The 21,806-nt window shown below is 35.3% G+C and overlaps 1 protein-coding gene across 46 annotated transcripts in view; it reads left to right on the top strand.

Annotated features, from left to right (window-relative positions):
* The window catches only part of SORBS2 (sorbin and SH3 domain containing 2), a 204,679-nt gene that overhangs the window by 94,450 nt on the left and 88,423 nt on the right, over window positions 1-21,806 (top strand). For 24 of the 46 annotated variants that reach the window (XM_070460026.1, XM_070460025.1, XM_070460027.1 and 21 more), the window contains 4 exons: window positions 12,322-12,371; window positions 17,633-17,725; window positions 20,761-20,787; window positions 21,026-21,150. In XM_070460026.1, coding sequence (XP_070316127.1) covers window positions 12,362-12,371; window positions 17,633-17,725; window positions 20,761-20,787; window positions 21,026-21,150 — 255 coding nt within the window. In that variant the 5' untranslated portion in view covers window positions 12,322-12,361. Of the gene's footprint in view, window positions 1-10,003; window positions 10,074-12,321; window positions 12,372-17,632; window positions 17,726-20,760; window positions 20,788-21,025; window positions 21,151-21,806 lie in introns of those variants that run through there. The other 22 variants (XM_070460062.1, XM_070460053.1, XM_070460021.1 and 19 more) reach the window with 8 other exon arrangements.

Genomic DNA, 21,806 nt, shown 5'->3' on the forward strand with positions numbered 1-21,806 from the left:
GCCTCTTATTTTCTTCCTTGGATTTTCACAAATTAGTCCAGTTACCTTAAGGTGTTTGTGAACTGATTTGAGATACATTTTCATTCTAAATAAACTTTGCAAGAGAAATATTATTTAAATGTTAAGTGACCAAAGTAGAGCAAAGTTCTTACCACCACCAGCACCCCCAAATTCAAATCCCAGATAGAGTAGCAAATAGAGTTTCACCATGTCATATCTGAGACACACACAAACACAGGTTTGCATTACTCCTGGTGGCATACAGCAGGATTTTTGCCCTTGCTAAGTTATGCAAACATTATTTCAGGTGTTCAGGACGCAGGTGTGTTCAATCAAAAGAAAAAATGTGACTCTTAAATAGTCAATTAACAATAAGCAGATTATTCAAAGGTAGTTATTTCATAAAATAACATTGCCATGGAAATATGTTCAAATAAATATTTAAAATTCTGAGGTTTCCTTAAAAAAAAAAAAAGCGATAGTTATTGATCTAGGCTTACGCCTAAATAAAGCTGTCTATTTAGGCTTGTGCAGTAGTTGGGCAAAAGAAATCCTTGTCATAAGCAACCATTATTTCCATGTTAGTTCTAGAAGAATAAATCTATGGTCCTCTGTTAACAGTCCTTACTTATTCATCAACCAGGTCTGTGTTTTATCTATAGAATCTGCCACACTTCCTGACATGTAGGAGGTACATATATGTCTGTCCTTTAGCCCCTGCCGTGTAGGTAGGATTCAGCACTCAATTAGGCACTATGCCTAATGTACTGTATTATAATTAACTGTAATGTGTTGAGGGGAAGCAGCTTGATTTCAATTACATTTGAAGACGTCTTAAAAGGAGATGCCTTTTCTTCACTGTCAAGAGAGCTAAGTCATTTTTGAGTGTCAACTTGTTACTATTTGATCTTGAAGCAGTCATTTCTCTTATCCCCAAAAGCCTAATCTCAAAAATTGAAATGAGTGATCCCAGGTCCTTTTCAGAAGTTGAAATTTAAAAAGTAAAACACACATAAAATGATACTTCCTTACTACCACAGCATTTAATGTTTGCTTCCACTTGAAGTCTAAATATGATTTATACAAAACTAAACTAGATTATTTAATTTCCTTTTATATCTGCTGACTTGTGATATCAGTGTATAAAAATTAAGATGAAAGGTTTAAAATAAAAATAGGAGGAAATTTATGAATAAACAACAAGATCCTACTGGATAGCAGAGGGAATTATATTTAATATCCCAGGATAAACCATAATAGAAAACAATATTAAAAAGAATGTATATATGTATATAACTCAGTCATATTGCTGTACATCAGAAATTAGCACAATATTGTAAATCAATTATGCTTTGATAATGTTTTTTAAATTTTGAAAACAGGAAATTTTTCAAAGTTCAAATTTTTAAAAAATATGGTTCTTTTGTTTTTTTACATTGAACATAACTGTAATTAACATTTTTAAATTTCAACTTTATGGAAGCTATAACTGACATACACAATTGTTAAGCTGTTGCAAGTGTACATAGAGATGACACGTGTACACGGTGAAAGGATTCTCTCCATTTGTTAACATATCCATCATTTCATATATTAATCTTTTCTTTTTTTGTTGAGAATATTTAGGTTCTACTCTCTCTGTTGTTGTTTAGGCACGAAGTCTGTCTGACTCTTCTGCAACCCCATGGACGACAGTCGGCCAGACTCCTCTGTCCATGGGATTTCCCAGGCAAGGATACTGGAGTGGGTTCCCATTTCCTTTTCCAGGGCATCCTCCCAACCCAGGGACCTCCGGCATTGGCAGGCGGGTTCTTTACCACTGAGCCAGGAGGGAAGCCCTCTACTTTCAGCAAATTTCAACTCTGTAATACATTGTTACCAACTACAGTCACCATGTCATACATTAGACCCTCAGACCTTATTCCTCTGACAGCTCAAAGTTTGTACCGGTTTACCAACCTCTCCCTATTTCCCTGCCCCGACCCCCAGCCCCTGGCAACCACTTTCTTACTCTCTGTTTCTATGAGTTTGACGTTTTTTGTGGGTTTTTTTTTTTCTGTTTTAGATTCCACATATAAGTGATAGCATGCAGTATTTATCTGACTTATCTTGCTCAGCATAATGCCCTCAAGGCCCATCCATGTTGTCACAAATGACAATACTTCCTTCTTCCTCACACTTGAATAATGTTTTATTGTGTAAATACACCACATCTTTAGTCATTCATCAGTTGGCAGACACTTAAGTTGCTTCCATGTCTTGACTACTGTGAATAATGCTGCAGTGAACACAGGAGTATAGGTATCCCTTCAATATTCTTCAATATTCATTTCCTTTGGATATATTCCCTCAAGTGGGATACCAGGATCATATGGTAGTTCTATTTTTAACTTTTTGAGGGACCTCTGTATTTTCCCCTGTAGTACTAGCACCAGTTTATTCCCACCAACAGCACACAAGGGTTTCCTTATCCCCACATTTCACCAGCACTTGTTATCTCTTACCTTTTTGATAGTAACTGTTCTAACAGGTGTGAAGCAAAAATCTCATTGTAGTTCTGATTTGCATTTCCGTGATGATTAGTAATGTTAAACACTTTCTCATGTACCTGTTGGCCATTGTATGTCCGTCTTTGAAAAATGTCTATTCAGTTCCTCTGTTCATTTTTTAATCAAATTGGTCTTTTTTGAGTTTTGGCTTTTTGCAGTTGATTTATAGGAGTTCTTTATATACTTTGCAAATTAGCCCTTTATCAGATATATGACTAGGAGGTACTTCATCCCATTCTGCAGGCTGTCTTTTCCTTCTGTGATGATTTCCTTTCTGTGCAGAAGTTTTTAGTTTGATATACTCTTACTTGTGTATTTGTGCTTTTGTTGACAAATACAAAAAAAAATAATCGTGAAGACCTAAGTCAAGCTTATGCCTTGTATTTTCTTCTGGGACGTTTATGGTTTTAGACCTTATATTCAGATCTTTTATGAATTTTGAGTTGATTTTTGTTATGGGTTAAGATAGGCGTGAAATTTTATTCTTTTGCATGTGGCTGTCCAGTTTTCCCAGCACCATTGAAGGGACTATCCTTTCCCCATCATATATTTTTGGCTCTTCTGTCATAAATAAACTGAGCATATTTGCACGGGTTTTATTTCTGGGCTCTCTATTATGTTCCATTGGTCTGTATGTCTGTCTTTAAGGCCAATACCATTTTTTTTTTTATAGCTTTGTAATAGAGTTTGAAATCAGGAAGTATGATGTCTCCAATTTTGTCCTTCTTTCTCGAGATCGCCTTGGCTATTCATGATCTTCTGTGATTCCATACAAATTTTAGAATTTTCTTTTCTATTTGTGAAAAATGCCATTGAAATTTTGGTAGAGATTGCTTTGAACCTATAGATTGTTCTGGGTAGTACAGACATTTACCAATATTCTTCCAAGCCATGAGCATGAAATATCTTTCCATTATTCATAGCTTCTTCCATTTCTTTCACTGATGTCTTACAGTTTCTAGTGTACAAGTGTTTCACCTCCTTGGTTTCATTGATTCCAAGTTGTTTGTTCTTTTTTACATAATTATAAATGGAATTATTTTCTTAATCTTTCTTTCTGATATTTTGTGATTAGTGGATAGAAATGCAACTGATTTTTGCACACTGATTTTGTATCCTGCATCTATACTAAGTTAGAGTTCTAACAGTTTTTTGGTAGAATCTTTAGGGTCTCCATATGTGATATCAAATCATCTGCAAATAGAGACAGTTTTATTTCTTTCAAATCAGAAAGAAGTGTTTCTTTTAAAAGATCATACATTTTCTTCTCAAAGTAGAAATTTATGGTACTCTCTGCAATGGTGGATGGCAGGGGAGACACATTTGCTTAGTGAAATAAACAAGGATGGCTGTCATCCGGATGTTATCACTCTGCAATTTGCCACACAATTCTTTATGTGACATTTAATAGACATCTCTTTCCTCCAACCATCACCTTGGGTTATAAGCTGTCAAAGATAATGGAAAGTCTTTTTTTAAAGCTAATTGTCACAACCTTTAAGTGTCCCTTCCCCTTAGGTTCAGTAGTAAGGACTTCACTGGGGCAAGAGGCTAGTGTTTGATTCAGCTATTTATTTGGGTCTGTCTCCTCTTACTCACTGCAGTGGGCAGAGGGCCTGGGGAGAATCTCAGTTAAAAGAAGGCTCTGTTTAAGGAAGAAAGAAAAGCTGCCTGGAAAGCAGAATTCCTTTTCAATTCCAATATGTCACTAAATTGGGCATGGAATAATTGAGTAATGGGAAAACACACACAAATTAACTTTATAGACTGTGGTGGCTTAGTTCAATCTAAAGCAATGAAATAAAGTCTGTGTATTTTCAGGAGAGTGTTGATTACATTCAAATAACTCAATCAAAGGTAAAGGTATGTCTCAAAATACTCAAAATATTGGTGAATGGGAATGATGCCAGTTAACCAATCTGGAGATGGTTCACAACAGTGGGGGAAGGTGTTTAATCCTGCTGCGGTCGCTGCTGCTGAAGATGGTAATAATGTTGCTATAAATCATTTTTAAGGGCTTCCATGATGTCTCAGACCGTAAAGAATCTGCCTGAAATCCAGGAGATCGACCCAGGTTCTATCCCAGAATTGGGAAGATCCCTTGGAGAAGGAAATAGCAACCCACTCCAGTTTTCTTGCCTGGAGAGTTCCATGGACAGAGAAGTCTGGTGGGCTATAGTCCATGGGGTCGCAAGAGTTGGACACCACTGAGCGAATAAATTATTTAGATGGCTGCAAATGGGCACAACTGTGTTTGAATCCAGGCCCACTTGACTTCAAGACCTATCGTTCCGGCACTATTCAGTTCACCTATAACATGTGTTTCTAAAGTCTAATTCTTTACATGTCTCTTTGATGATGTGTCTGACTTACCAGGTCCACATTAGGGTTCTGGTTTATTTTCATTAGAAATACATTTGGCTTTTGATTTACAGAATAGAAACCAACAGAAATTTCCTAGTACTATACTACCAAGTTGATCAATAACTTTGACTTAGGAAAAAATGCATTTGTAAGTACTTAGATGTATTCTATAATCATTCTTAAGTACTACAAAAGTAAAAGATATCATGAAAGTAGGATACTAGAGCAATATTAAATCACTTGATCTTTTAGTGCAAAAAGAAACCAATATTCTTTTATCATTAAATAAGAGAGTAAATTACAGACTTTGGAACTTTGGAATAGCATAGGAAGAAAATTATCTACAAGGATTGACTTTGAACTAGCATACTTTTTAAGGAAAATCTGTACATATTTGGACTAGCTTGCATTGTAAAGTCTCAGAAATAAAATTGCTAATTTCCTTGAAAAACATGTGGGCAAAACTGGGTTTGAATACAGGTCCACTTGACTTCAAGACCTATTCTTGAACCATTCAGTTCACCTATAATATGTGAGTCTTCAGGAAATTTTTCCTGAAGATAATCAATTATCTTTATAATCAATTTATAATCAATTATCTTTATAATCAATATTTCCTGAAAATAATCAATGACCTCAGGTCCTTTTGTTCATCACTGTTCACAATAATGATTTTGTCTTATTCCTATGAAATGACGCTAAATGTGTTCTGACCCCAGCATTCATGTGCGAATGCTATGGGTAATTTGGCGTCAGCATACTAAGGACCCATCTTTAGGCAGCATTCATTCAGGACTGTTCAGAGGGATTTAAGTTCTTATATGGAGGGTGAGCAGGGACAACTATGCCCTCATTATTGACTGAGATGATCTGTGCCACCCACTCAGAGGCAAAGGAGCCCCCGAGTTGGCATCATAGACTGGCTGTCAACTCAGAGAAACCATTCAGAAAAGGGGTTGACGTGTATTCTCATTTATCTAAGCTCAGGGATTGTAAAGAACATAATAAACAACTTGGGGTATTTCCCGTGAACATTTCAAAGCAGCCTATTAATACAGTAGAAAGGATATATGTCAACAACTTAAATTATGTCATTTGGCTGTAACTGAAGAGTGAAATCATTTGGCATTTATGAATACTGCTAATCTTTCCACAGAGAGAAAGAAATGCATTGACCACTCAGGGTAGTTTATGCAGAAAGAATGGTTACATATGACTGCATTTCAAAGTAAATTCAGGCTAAACTCTGGTGCATAAAATTAATATGCACCATATTTTTATTTTTGTGTTTAGAATATATCTCTTTAAAAAAAAATCTAACATTCCTCAGTGTTTTCCCACCACTTCGTGTGTCCTACCTTCTGAATTATATATGAACTCTGAATAATTTAAAAATAACCTAGCAATTTACTGGATTAAAATTATTCCATGGAAAATCTTTCAGGCTCCAGTCTTAAAATCCTCATATTAACTGAGCTAAAATGTAGTCCAAAGTTGTACAATTGGCCTTGGTGCTTAAATTCAAGTCTACAAAAATAACATAACTAACAGAATTCTTGGGCAAAATTGAGGAGAGACGTTGACCCTGCTCCTCTTCAGAATGGAATGCCCAATAATCAAAAGAATTCAAGCACAAAGTCATGTTGGTGCCCATGAATGAGCAATCAAACATCTTAAGATCCTCATTCAAAGCTTAAATGACCCAATCTGCTGTCATGTTGGAAATAAAGACTACTCTGATCCATTAAAAAAAGAGAGAGAGTGAGAGATCTGATAATTGAAAGGAATTCAAGGGAAATTAAGAGACCATAGCCACAAAATCATGTCGTTGCCCTCTGACCTATGAGAAAAACAAATCCACTGCCATGTACAAGTTGTTGTTGTTATTTAGTGCTTAGTTGTGTCAGACTCTTTTGTGACCTTTTTGTGTGGACTATAGCCTGCCAGGCTTCTCTCTCCAGGGGATTTCCCAGGCAAGAATACTGGAGTAGGTTCCTTCTCCATGGGATCTTCCCAACCCAGGGACTGAACTCAGGTCTCTCACACTGCAGGCAGATTCTTTACCATCTGAGCCACCAAGGAAGTCTTTATGTTGCCTTTTATACAAAAACTTCAGCAAGAACTGACTTTAAGAAAATAGAGCTCCACACCACCTTTTGACTCTCATTCTGACACTCAAATGCACAGATAGGCCTTTGCTCTGTGGATTATCTGCTGAGGTTCAAGGTAGCCTGCATTTTATGGTCAGTTTTCATAGTCTTGGCCCTAGTATAATTCCAATTTAAAAGAATACTTGAAATACTGTCTCTCCTAGTAGCAAGTAAACACTCCAGGAATTCGATGCTTTCCAGAATAATCTGTGCTTGTTATGTAAGTACCATCAAAGGCACTTTTTCAGAACAGAACAAAAGAGATTAGATTCGCCTTAGTTCTAACTGTCTAAAGAGAGCTCTCAGCTGTAGACTTGTTAATGGCTTTAGCACAAATAATGGAAATCAAATCACGCATTTTTATTAGTCACCAAAGAAGCCTTGGGTTTCGGGTTCTTCTGCAGAGTTCAGTCACTGTGACTCTTCTTTTAACAACTTGGAAAATGTCTTTCCTGATTAGGAAGTTAGTCATTTCACGTTTTGACATCTAAAACAATGTGAAGTTAAAAAAAAAAAAAAACCCTCACAAATTACATCTATAAGTAACAGGATACATCACTTTAAAGATGACAAGCTCAAGGATTTTTGGCGCCTTTCTTTGTTCCCAATAATCCTATTCTACTTTTTGAGTGTCAGATACTTTGTAAATATCAGCATTTGAATTCAAACAACAAATGCTGATAATTAGTTCCCTAAACTTGGTATAAAAACATTATTATAGTAGCAGGTTTCATGTTTTGAGAACTAACCTTCCTTCAGTTTGATGTTTTCTGAAGCACTTATTACTATCCCAGTTCACACACTGTCTTTGTGACTCAGTTTTAAAACTTAAAACCATGTTTCTTTTTTCTAATTTATTTATTTGAAGGGTAACTGCTTTGCAGTATTGTGTTGGTTCCCACCAAACATCAACATTAATCAGCCACAGGTTTACCTATGTCCCCTCCCACTTGAAAAACTTAAAACAGCTTTAAACCTCCAGTGTTTTGAAAAGAAGTGATGAAAAGAACTGGGGAAATGTCTTTCCAGTCCTCATTTTTCTGCAGGCTTGTTTATTCCTTCTTGTTTTAGCAGTTGCTTCAGCCTTGGTCACAGACATCCCCTGAGGCTTCTCTTTTCTATTTATTTTGCCCATTTAAGGTTAACATATTAGGAGTTTTGCTACTGAGACATTAAAATAAATACATCTGGGGCTTTCTCAAGGCTCCTGTGCTGACCACTGCCTTCTTGCCTGACTTCACTGGCATCCCCTCAATCCAGGCGGTATTAAGACTACAGAGTTGAGCTCCTTAGCTATGTACCGCGTTTATTTTTGTATTCAGAAAAAGAAAATAGAACCCTGCCTCTTTATTTATACTAGCTGAAAAACAAGAGTTAAAACTCATCATAATAAAGGGTCCTGCAATCACTATTTAAAGTCAACTGGCGTGAAATTTTACAGTAGAATTCAGTGTAATGTCATGACTCTCTCAGTCCTGGATATGGCAGCTGCAGTATCCTTCAGGGTGGATGGGCAAGAATGTAATACTAAACACAGTCAGGTGATACCAAAACACTATGTAATGAGGATGTCATCTGTGTTGTTTTCAGTGTATAGCTCTAAAAATTTAGTTGGGGTGAACATCAGTACTATCATTTTATCTATTCTATATATTCACTGCTGTGTAGTATTCATTGAGTACCAGGATCTTGGAGAAGGAAATGGCAACCCACTCCAGTATTCTTGCCAGGAGAACCCCATGGACAGATAAGCCCCATGGGCTACAGTCCATGGGGTTGGAACAAGTCGGACACAATTGAACTGACTTAGTATAAGTACCAGGATATTAGTAATTGAATGTAGACATAAAAAAGATAAAATCCTTCTCTTCTTGGCTCATATGTACATCTCATATCATTTGAGTGTATTGTTTTCGTGCTGATTTATTTCTCAAATTCTCCCTCTACCCTGGGAAGAAGGTATCATTTTATTTAGCCAGTATCCATTTTAAAATTTTTTGTAGGTTTAAATAAACTTTTTTCCAGTTTATTGAGATATAACTGACATACAGTACTGTATAAGTTTAATGTAAACAACAAAGTGATTTGACTTACATACATCAGGAAATGATGACCACAGGAGGTTTCGTGAACATCCATCATCTTATATACAAAATTAAAGAAATAGAAAAAAATATATTTTTCAATGTGCTGAGAAATGTTCGGATTTTCTCTCAACTTTCATATATAATTGCAGCACTGTTAATTATATTTATCATGTACATTACATACCTAATACTTACTTACAACTGGAAGTTTGTACTTTTTAGCTGTCTTCATCCAATTTCCCTTACACCTACCAGTGGCAACCTCAAATCTAATCTCTTTTTCTATGAGTTTGTTTGTTAGTTTATTTGTTGACGTATAACTGACTTACAATATAGTATATTAGCTTCTGTTACACAACATAGTGATTCGATATTTCTATACCTTTCAAAATAATCACTGCATTAAGTCTAGTTATGAATCTATCACCATACAAAGATGTCACATAGTTATTGACTATATCCCCCACACTGTACGTTTCATACCATGACACCTTTATTTTGCTGCTTGGAAGTCTGTACCTCTAATGTCCCTGACCTATTTCTCTATTCCAGCCACCCTCTCCGCTTTGGCAACCACCTGTTTGTTCTCTGTATCTGTGATTCTGTTTCTGTTTTGTTACATTTGTTAATTTGCTTTGTTTTTTTTATTAAAGTTTTTTTTTTTTTGCTTCGCCATGTGGGCTTGTGGGATCTTAGCTCCCAGACCAGGGATTAGCCCTATGCCCTCAGCAGTGAAAGTGTGGACCACTGAGCCACCGGAGAATTCCCTATCTTGTTTTTTCAATTTTACATATAAGTGAAGTCATACACTATTTGTCTTTCTCTGCCTGACTTACTCATTTATATCCTCTAGGTCCATCCACATTGTCACAAACGGCAAGATTTCCTTCTTTTTTATGGCTAAGTGATATTCCATTGCACATGTAAGCCACATCTTCTTTATTAATCTATGGATGGGTGCTTGGGTGGCTTCCATATCTTGGCTATTGTAAATAGTTCAGTTCAGTTGCTCAGTCGTGTCTGACTCTTTGCGACCCCATGAACCACAGCACACCAGGCCTCCCTGTCCATCACCAACTGCCAGAGTCTACCCAAACCCATGTCCATTGAGTCGGTGATGCCATTCAACCATTTCATCCTCTATCGTCCCCTTCTCCTCCTGCCCTCAGTCTTTCCCAGCATCAGGGTCTTTTCCAATGAGTCAGCTCTTTGCATCAGGTGGCCAAAGTATTGGAGTTTCAGCTTCAACATCAGTCCTTCTAGTGAACCCCATGAACAGTATGAAAAGGCTATTGTAAATAACATTGCAACAAACATAGGGGTGCATATATCTTTACTAATTAGTATTTTTGTTTGCTTTGAATAAATACCCAGGAGTGAAATTGCTAGAACTTATGCTAGTTCTATTTTTAATTTTCTGAGGAATCTCCATACTGTTTTCCATGGTGGCTGCAACAATTTATATTCTCACCAGTAGTGCACAAGACACCCTTTTCTTGGTATCCTTGCCAACACTTGTTATTTGTTGTCTTTTTGATAACAGCTATTCTGACAGGTGTGAGGTGATATCTCATTGTGGTTTTGATTTGTATTTTCTTGAGGATTAGTGATGGTTGTGTGTCTTTTCATGTGCCTGTTGGCCAGCTGTATGTCTTCTAGGGGGAAAAGGCTTTTCAAATCCTCTTCCCATTCTTACATGGGTTGTTTGATTTTTTGATGCTGAGTTGTATGAATTCTTCATATATTTTGGATATTAATCCCTTATCTGATAAATTATTTGTAAATATCTTCTTCCATTTAGTAGGTGGTCTTTTCATTTTGTTGACAGTTTCTTTTGCTGGGCAAAAGCTTTTTAGTTTGATGTAGTCCCACTTGTTAATTTTTGCTTTTGTTTCCCTCGCTTGAGGAGACATATCCAAAAATAATACTACTAAGGCCAGTGTCAAAGAGCGTACTGCCTCTATTTCCTTCTAGAAGTTTTATGGTTTCAAGTTGTATATATGTCTTTAATCTATGTTGAATCTATTGTTGCACATGATGTGAGAAAGTAGCCCAGTCTGATTCTTTCGATGTAGCTGTCCAGTCTTCCCAATTGGACATTTTAATTTTATTATTATTTACTGATCCGTGAGGTATAGATAATTTTTTTAACCTATGAGATATTAGAGTGCTAATGTACATGGAAACTCAATGTGTGGTGTAGGGGAAGTTCACGTTCATTGACAATAGGCCCTACTCAGGAGCTCAGGCAAAGTGACCAGGGTTAAACAACTCTCAGAGAGCTCTTCCCCTTAGAAAAATTGCTTCCTGAAGAGCTTATCCTTTCACTTTGGTTACCAGGGTATAGAGAACTAAGAAACTCTAAAAGTGGGCTCAGAGAATATGCCAGGGAAAGAACTAAGTCATCTTACACATCAAACAACACCATAAATATTTTGAAACTTGTTTTCTACAAGCACCATTTTCCCAACCATTTCCAATAAATTAATCTCAGCTGTCATACAGCAAGCACGCCAGTGGGGAAAACCACCACATCTGATACTGAAACAGAACTGGGTTTAATAGTCATCATTTATTTCTTTCACTTTAGTAAAAATAGATGAATCTTACCTTTGATTACTTGCTCAAAATACAAGCAAGTACATTGCTTAAATACATTAAATATTCCCTGGTAATAAATTAATTCAATAATAAATTGAATATAATAAATTAAATAATGTAAAGTAATAATCTCAAATAAAATAAATAATGCAATAAACTGAATAATGTAAAGTAATGATTTCAAAGTATCAGAGTGTTTTTTAAAATTCTGGAAGAGGGCACATAACCATCAATGATCGTTTCTTGCTAAGAGAACAAAAACTGTTACTATAAACGTTTGTGAAAGCAATTTAATCTTTAACCATGAAAATCCTACTCCATTTTCACCCATTAACGATCACCATTAAACAAAAACATGAGTTTATGTTTATGATAATAAGACCAATAATAATTGAAGTTTAACTTGAATAGAATTATAAATTCTGCCCACTTTATTAAACTTTCATTTAAATAAGACTAACGATAATGTGATATTAGCTCACAGGTACACCAAGACCAAAGAAAAACACTTTCTTGATATTTTGCTCCCCACACTAGTGAACAAATTAATACATCATTTTCTTTCTACAGGAAAACTGAAGACTTAAATAACAAACCCTCCAAGGTCAAAATGAACACAGGTATGCTGTCTCTGTTAGTTTTAAACTCTTTAGCCTCACTCTCTAAAAATCATCTTGGCCCTAAATCATTAGTTTAGCACTTAGCTGATCCTAAATGTGACACTGAGTTTCTGAGATACTCGAATTCATTATTTGATTTCTTTGTTTTTGTACTTCAATCTTACAGCTATCAAAAGTAGAATTTTCTGTTTTGCTGTCTGTTCTTACTCCTTTTTTTCTGTAATTATATCATGACATTAACTCCTATAAACCCTAAGAAAAGGTAGTATATCATTCAATGCATACATTTGAAAACTCTAACTTAAAATAGGGTAAATTCATAGGCAGGTTGCTCTAGTGAGAGAACATTTAAAATTCTCCATTCTATAAATATTTTACGTGACAGCAAGAGTAGTGCCAAAACTTCATAGGAAATCAGCTTAATTAATCAATAGACATAATACACTTAGAGTCTTAAATATTATATTTTTAGATGTGAGAACAGTATCTCCAAATAGCTTAACATTGGTGCTCTGAACCCCATATTGTATACAGATTAATTGTAAAAAAATTTTTTAGTACTTGCTAAATACATATGATTTTTTCCCCATAATATAATTATTTTAGCTTACATTTTCACCTTCTCCTCCTGAAATTCTTATATTCAGTATTGAATAATTCTGGAAAGCAAGTTGAAATTTTGTAATTTTCAACTGTGTTTAGAAAATATCACTTCCTACCCATAAGTGATCACTCCACAGCAAAGGAGAAAGCATGGTGGAAGATATTTTTCTCAAATCAAGCCAGTTTTTTTTTTTGCTGTCTCTTGTTATCAAAATGCCTCGAGGGAGGATTAACAACCACTGGTGAGATCCAATACCTAATCCCTAGATCAAGTGTAGAGACATGCGCTCTGAATGTGATTCTGCGGCTGCCCCTTAGCAGAAACCAGCTGGGACCGACCTCTGAGAGTCTGAAGTCAGCTGGCCCCTATGCAGTCAGCTCATAGGTGTGCAGGCAAGATGAGGACATTGGAGACAGCCAACGAGGACAAGGAGGGCTTAGAAGTGAACAGAAATTGTAACCCTGGAAATGAACCAAGTAGTCATTTGGACAGTTGGAGATGTGAGAATTATACACATGGGAAATGAAAGGATAAATATTATTAGGCAAAGGAGACTGAAGAAAGCAAATAGAACAGAGAGCCCATCACTGAGCTTGTCTAAGTCATACTGTGAAACTGCACAGTCACCCCAGTCGGTCATGCACACGAGGAAGTTGTATTCACCAATTGTTCTGCAGCATCTTCTTGCAGACTTAAGTTGAATGTAATTTCTCAATATCCTTCATTTTGTGGAGTCTAATTTTCCTATTTATTATAACCTTATTATGACAGATGTATAATATGTGATTACACTAAGTATATCATATTCGTTACAATGCACTCAATAATTAACCTTCCTATTCATAGAATTCAATCCCCAATAACAAAGTAGGCAAATAGAAATTTGTAAATTTGTTTAGTTCTCCAGGGTACTTGAATAAAGTTATGGCTCTAGTAGCATGAATATAACCCTCTAAAGCATCCTCACTAAAATGAGTGAGCTGGGCTCTATATGGGATGTTAATTTGCAGATATTTTAATTATATGAGTGAATTTACACATCTATATATGCATGTAAATATGTTATTAAAACATATACATACAAAATTAATTAGAAGTGACTGAAACCCTTTGTTTAAAATGCCACAGTAAATACTATAATGTTGCTATAAAACATACCACTTTTGAAAATATATATACAACTATAAGAGCTTCCCAGGTGGTGCTAGTGGTAAAGAATCTGCCTGCCATGCAGGAGACCTAGGTTTGGTCCCTGGGTCGGGAAGATTCCCTGGAGAAGGAAATGGCAACCCACTCCAGTATTCTTGCCTGGAGAATCCCATGGACAGAGGAGCCTGGAGAGCTACAGTCCACAGAGTCACAAAGAGTTGGATACGACTGAAGTGATTTAGCACATGCACACACAGAATTACACGTGTGTGTGTGTGCACACACACACAGTTTTTCAACACTGTAGGAAATTGAAGAAAGCATTGTCACTGTATCTCAAAACAAAGTAGAAATCAGTTCCCAAATACCAATAAATAAAACAGGTCTCCATTATCTACCTATCAATCATTACAGAGAAATATTACTATTTCAGTATTCATGTGTCCGTCACTAAAGTTTTTTAAAAAAAAAATAAGATTCTTTCAAAACAGCTCTTTGTTTTTAGCGCAATACATAATAAACCTGCCAAGGGAACTGTGACACATTTCTCATACTAAAGTATTTAAATAATGTATAAAATATACAAAACATGTTGTATTTGTACTCTTGGAATTTTTGGTCCACTGTTTTCAAAGGAAAATTTTTGCTGGGGAGGAGTGAGAAAAAGACATCAAATGCTGCATTGTATATGGTTTACTCCTGTGAGTGTTTTCCAGCTGTAGAAGCAGCTACCGAGGGTCTTGCCAAGGCCTGGAAGTGTGAGCAGATTATGAGTGAGTGTGAAGGTGAGGGCAACATTAGGGTTCTTTTGGATGACCTAAATATGTAAGATAGCATCCTCATTTTGAGATCTAAAAGAATATCTTTGGAAAGAGCAGAAAGTATCAACACATAAGTAAGTAGAAACAGGATATGATAGATTTCTTCATTCCAGCACTTTCATCAATGCCTCAACTTTTCAAATTAAGCTCTTTACTAAACTGTTAATAAAGAAAAATTCTCCAGTCATTTTACCGAGTTCTTAGAGTAACATAGAATATAAAAATTATTTAACCCAGAGGTTCCCACACTTTCTTGGTTGACAGGGCCAAGACAGCTCAGTAATTTTTCATGCACCCTCAAGCCAAAAGTACCTGATAGTTGTTTAAGCAGTTAGGTGCAGACAGTTTAGTAAGTGCTCATGATCTATCAACTCAGAAGCAATCTGAACAAAATCACACACTTCAATATACTTCCCCGGCAGCTCCAAACAGCCATGGTTATTTTAGAGCTTCCCCGGTGGCTCAGATGGTAAAGAGTCTGCCTGCAATGCAGGAAACCCGGGTTTGATCCCTTGTTTGGGATGATCTCCTGGAGGAGGAAATGGCAAACCGCTCCACTATTCTTGCCTGAAGAATCCCATGGACAGAACAGCCTGGCGAGCCCCAGTCCATGGACTTGCAGAGCGTCAGACACAACTGAGCGACTAACACTTCATTTCATATACTTCAATTGAAAAAAATAATCATTTATCCAATTCCCTATAACCACAGTTACTTGTTACTGGGATGCCTGTGTGTATTGGGCGCTATAAAATTTCTCAGACTCAGAATTAGATTGTATTTCACTTCTCTCAATTACTGGCCCGGATTACTTTGACAGGGCACTTGTGTTCCACCACAACAATCACCAAAAACCCAGATTTACAAAGATGTGACCTCATCTAAAAGAAGATAACAGGATCTCTGATGTTGAAACTGGGAACTGCCTCAGGCTAGTGGTGGATGCAGTGTCTGTCTGATAGACATCACTCTGTTTTCCTCAAAAATGTGAACTATGTTCACAAACCCTTGTGAATCCACTGTGGTGGGTGCTTAATACAGAGTTTTGGAAACCAAAGGTTTAACCAGCGACCTTGGGTCTCTTTATTCTGAATTTTTCCCTTTGCATCTCTGCTTGTTCCTCAGATGTTCAGAATTAAAAGAACCAGAAAATGTAATCTCTAGTAAATGAGAGCTTTCCATTCACACTGTCAACACACCAGAATACTTAACCTTTTGAGACCCTGATAGCTGCTATATATTGCGTATTCAATAATATTACCTCTATTTTATTAGAAACATTCACCCCCCCCCCCCCCACCCATGGCTATTCTCCATTTGCAGAGTTTGCTAAAATCTTATTGGTGCCTCTCCTGAAGATACATTTGGTTGTATGTTTTTACCGTTTATGTCATTCTATATTTGGTCTTTGGTTTATTTGATTTACTTTCTTTTGTTGTCCCATTTCTCTGTTTTATTATCTTCATTACAAAATTGCTATTTTAAGTATATATTTAAAAACATATTTTGACATGAGAATCATTCTATCAATTTAAAGTTCTGCTGACCTTACTACTTGTTATTTTACCAACAATTAATTCAAATCATACTTTCAGCACTCAGTTCCCTCATGTTCAATAAACGAAATGGATACACTCCTTAAGAAATAAAGGAAAGCAATATGCAAGACTAGCATGTGGCCAAATATAATAATTATAATATTGGTGGTTATAGAAGTTATCTCTTTTTTTAATATATCTTTTGTTATAGCTTTCAAAAAGAATTAAATTTAAGTTCTTTTGGTTCCAGGGGAATGAGCAAAACTATTTATTGCACATTCCAGCTACAAAGGAATGTGGGAATGGAATTGGAATCTGTTCCTAAATAGAACATTAACCTTCCAATTTTAGAAGTCTTGTTACGCTAAGCTTCTCAAATCATATTAAAATAGCTGATGCATTTTCACTTCTTTTACTTCGTGCTGTGATTTGCATTAAGTGTAAATACATAAGTCATATACTTATTGTTCAAAAGTATGAAAACTAATTTTTTAAACATGGTCATTTCAGTACTGTATATATCAATATTGTTTTACCTCAATTAGGCAAAATTTCCCATAACTAATAATAACTATGGGAAGACACAGAATGTTTTTCTTTATGAATCTTATATATCAAATGTATTGTGCCTATAACAGGTAGGTAAGAACTTTTACTTCAAGAGATCCTTTGACCTATCTTCAGGAATCATAATAGCTCGAATACAGTAAAACCTAAAATGATGGATATGAAAGTATGTTATACCATAGCTCTTAATCCTGAAATACAGGATATTCATAACTCTAAAAGCTAGTTACACTGCTTGTAAATTTAATAGTTGAATTCAAATGGTAAAAACAAAGTTCAGTTCTATACATGGTGTTCCTCAAAGAAAAACCATAAAACATCAAGTATAAAATCTGATTTTTTTTTTTTTGTTTTTTTTACTAAATCATTGGCATCTGTTTCTAAGACATAACCCTGGCGTTTTCCTTGTTTTGTTTTGGTTTAGTTTGGGGTGGGTGTAAATTTTGCAGATGTATCCCATGGTTACCAGTGCTGACTGTTCATCTCTCTCATGGATGTCTGTCACATTTCACTGAGATGCATGATACTGCATGTGCTTTCTCCTTTGCTGTGGCCTCTGCTATGTCATTTTTTTGCTTCCAGATAGCGGTGGGTGTGCTCGCAAACGTGCCGCCATGTCTGTTACATTAACATCTGTGAAGAGAGTTCAGAGTTCTCCAAACCTATTGGCTGCAGGTATAATATCACTAACTCACAGAATGTCACATTTGAATGGCTTTCTCTGACCTTTCTCTCTTTCCAGAATTATCCTGTTTGGATGATGAAAGTGGCTGTAAATACCTTTCTAATGCCCCACAAGTTCTTATTTTTCTTGTCTCAAGAATAGCTCCTATCCCTTATGACTGTTTTGCTCTAAAAATAAAAAATGTCAAAGGGAACTGATATCTTGTAGAAAATATTTTAAAAACCTAATTAAAAACAAGTCACTTGCCAAAAATGTGTTAAGTAGCTGCAAGTTTTAACTAAGTTTTTGTATTGCATGAACTAAAGTAACATAATATTTAATTAAGATAACTCATAGGTACTTTTCTTGTTTTTTACCTAAAAACTGTTGAGGGTGGAGGCACAGAGTGGCAGAAGTGGGATTTGCAGGAAATTGAATCTTTATTAATTTGCTTCTTAGTCAAAGATTGCAAATAAAATGATAGAATATTAACTTTGAAAGAGACTTTTAATCTTCCTTTAATCCAATCAACAAAGAGCTTTCTAATATATATTTTTAAACATCTTGGTCCAATTAAAATTAACATGAACTCACAAGTATAAATATACTCTAGAAAGTAACTGGGAGTGTGATATTTCAGCATCCACTGAAGTGTGTCTTATTATAATAAATAATCTCTCATGACTTCAACCCTAGTCTCTCTAGACCTTGAAATATACCCTGACTGGTTAGTTGGTTGGTCAATTTTATTTTTCCTTGGTTAGTTGGGGTTTCCTTTGGTTTTTTAAATAATATTCATGAGTTTTGGAACAGAAGTGGGAAAGGGATGAAGGATATTTAAATAATTCTAATTCTCACTGTGCGTATTACTGTCTTTTATACACATGCATTTATTAGTCAATTATTCAGGATGTCCTTGACTTTAAAGCCACTTGACCCTAAACTATCCAGTTTTGTTGAGGAAAAATCAGGCTTCCATGTGGAGAATCCCACTCCTGCCCACCACCTTCAATCCATAAATAGATTTCAATGTCTAAGTTTAAATACAAAGCCAGGTGTTTCCATAATATGTTACCTTTATTAAAAAAATGTAAATTGCATTGCAATGGATGTAGTAATGATCTCATTTTAGTTTGAAAAAAATTATATATGTATTTGTACACGTTTGTTCATGTGTATGTGAGCATAGAAAATGTTAGAAAAACAATCATTTCCCCAACTCATAAGGATTTTTCAGAATTAAATGAGGGTAAATGAAGAAAATAAATGGACAGGTTTATCATAGTACTGACAAAGACAGTAGCCATTCAGTTAGTTAACTTGAATTTAGTTAATACATTTAATTCTTGCAAGGCACTTGAACCCTCCAAAGAAAGGGGCTATAAGAATTAAAATCAACATAACTTTAAAGAAAAGCATCATAAGGACATTTAAGTAAAACCCAAGAGTAGAGACTATGAGGCAGGGGGTACTGCAAACACAGCTACATAAAAAATCGTAATATTGGAATCATAAGGGTGGAAAGGACCACTAAGGACATCAAGTGCAGTCCCCGACACCAGGCCAGGAAAGCCCTGACTTCTCTCACGTGTTCACTACCTTCTGCAGCACACAGGTGGTGCTCATTGTAAGAGGGAAGAGCAGTTCAAGTTCTCAGTTCTCAAAGACTGTTTTCACGCACAGAACAGCCAGGGAACATTAAATCTGTCCCATTTACTCATTCTTAAAATTTCAAAGAAGCAATGACCACCCACTAAAATATACTAAAAATTAAAGGCTCTGATCCCTAGAATTCTAGCTGTTTTTTTCCACAAGTGAATGGTCATGAAGAGTGTTCAAGATATTACACAAAACCATTTTCTCAAGCATCTGCCAAGTTATTTACCTGCCCAATTCTTAAAAAAATAACCAAAAAGCTCTATTCTCTTTACTTGACATGTGTCTAGGATGCTTCTTACTACCCACTCCAAACCACACCTGCCCTCCCTTTCCTAAGCTTTCCTGGCAGGGATGAAATAAAAACAGAGCTTTGGTGAACAGTGACCATGTGGGGTGCGGTATGACTTTCAGTTCCTCTGAAGAACTACGATATTAGTAAAGTAGCAAATTGGCACCTGGCGTTTTATATATCTAAAATTAGATTTATGTTAAAGAAACTGAAATATTTGTACACCTGAGGCTCCTTAAAGGACCACCCACTTAAAAGTAAATCTGAATAAATAGTGTCCAGGACCTGGACAGAAGATTAGCCTGAATGACCTCTAAGAGCCTTTCTAAAATTAAGGCTTTATGATTCCAGGTGAAGTTGGCCCTGTGGTATCATAGAGCCAAGCAATACCAACTGATTACCTAAAACTGTGCATAACTTATAGGAGATTCTTGAGAGTATAATTCCAAATAAAACTGAGAGTAAATATGTCATTGGGCTGCTTTCCAGCTGTATTATATAAAGCAATTTATTAGTAATGAAATGCTTATTGCAAGACAGTAGAATACTTGAAACAGCTTTTTCATTGTTGAATATAAAATCACTCTTAAATAGCAGTAAGAAGAAAATTCAAAGTCTAGAGAATGATTTGAAAATATCATATAATATGGCAATGTATTTTACACTTTCTTAAAGTAAAGAAGAATTAAAGCTACAAAAAATTGATGGCATTGAAAGCTAAGGATCTGGTGGTTTGATTCATTGTTGGGAGAACCATTCATTGTTTACCAAACTTTTGATCCTTCAAACTGCTATTTAAAAAGTCATATATCCACCTTAAGCAGTAATAAGATAAAACTGAATTCTTACAATAATACTGAGGGGAAAATCAGTGTTTGATATATGTTTTAATTATATATCATATTTAATTAATTCTAATCTAATTGAAGTAAAAACAAATGCACAACCTTCCATTAGTATATTTTATATAACCAGAGTTTTAGATCTAAGATAATGTTTGCCCAAAAAACAAAATGTATGTCGATTTTTTGCCAAAAGATCTTTACTGCATTGCTCGTTTTACCAGAGAACTAATTTCAACATTTCTTTTTCTTTTAGGGCGTGATTCTCAGTCACCAGACTCAGGTACCAAAAAACTATTCTGAATAACTACTACATTTGTTGAGAGTTTTTTTTTTTTTTAAACATATTCATAGCCACATTGTTACTCTTACAGTAAACTTAAATTGCATACACAGTTATGCATTTTTAATGTCTAAAAAGAAAATTTCAATTTTGGAAATAAAAATAAATTTTATTTAAAAAATATGTTAAAAGTGAATGTAGATATTTTTGTATCCGATTTCTTTTCTCTTAATAAAAGCTTGGAGATGTTACAATGATCGAAATCAAGAGACACTGAATGGAGATGCTACATGTTCCTCTCTTGCAGCAAAAGGTTTTAGAAGCGTTCGACCAAACCTACAAGAAAAAAAATCACCAACTCAGGTAATCCTGCACACTGATGTCCACTGTGTTATTTTAAAGCATGGTTATTAGGCCACTGCTCCAGAGTCTCTTTTCTAATAACATGCATATTTTGATATGTTTTATTTTTAATATGTTGTTTTTATATTTATATTGACTTGTATTTACAACATGGAAGACAAGTCTTAAGTTGAAAACAGTTTATTGATTTTTCTTTTTTTCTGATTCAGCTGATAAAAGCACAACAGTTTCTGGTATAATTTTCAGAATATTTTCTAATTCTTAAAAAACAGTCAGTTGATGATTTGGATTTCAAAGTTATGAGGCCAGCAATATATTATTTACTGAATAAATATGAGTTATGCAACTGCTAATTAAATTAACGAAAGAAACTCAGTGTTGGAGATATTAGTAAAATTGTCACAGGCATGAAACGTGTTACCAAAATGATGTGAGTAAATACTGTATATATACCTGAAGGTCTAAAAATATACCAAGAGAAAATATTTTCACTTTTAACCTAATATCCCAGAAAGTAGATGGAGACAAACTGGATCACGTATTCTCTATGAAACTATTTTCCCCCAGAAGGCAACTATTGACAATAAATTAAAATGCATTCTAAATAAACACGATCATTCAATCTGGCCAACAAAATGTATAGCATAAGAAGAAGG

This window comes from Odocoileus virginianus, chromosome 32, assembly GCF_023699985.2.
Source record: "Odocoileus virginianus isolate 20LAN1187 ecotype Illinois chromosome 32, Ovbor_1.2, whole genome shotgun sequence".
Lineage (NCBI taxonomy): Eukaryota > Metazoa > Chordata > Mammalia > Artiodactyla > Cervidae > Odocoileus > Odocoileus virginianus.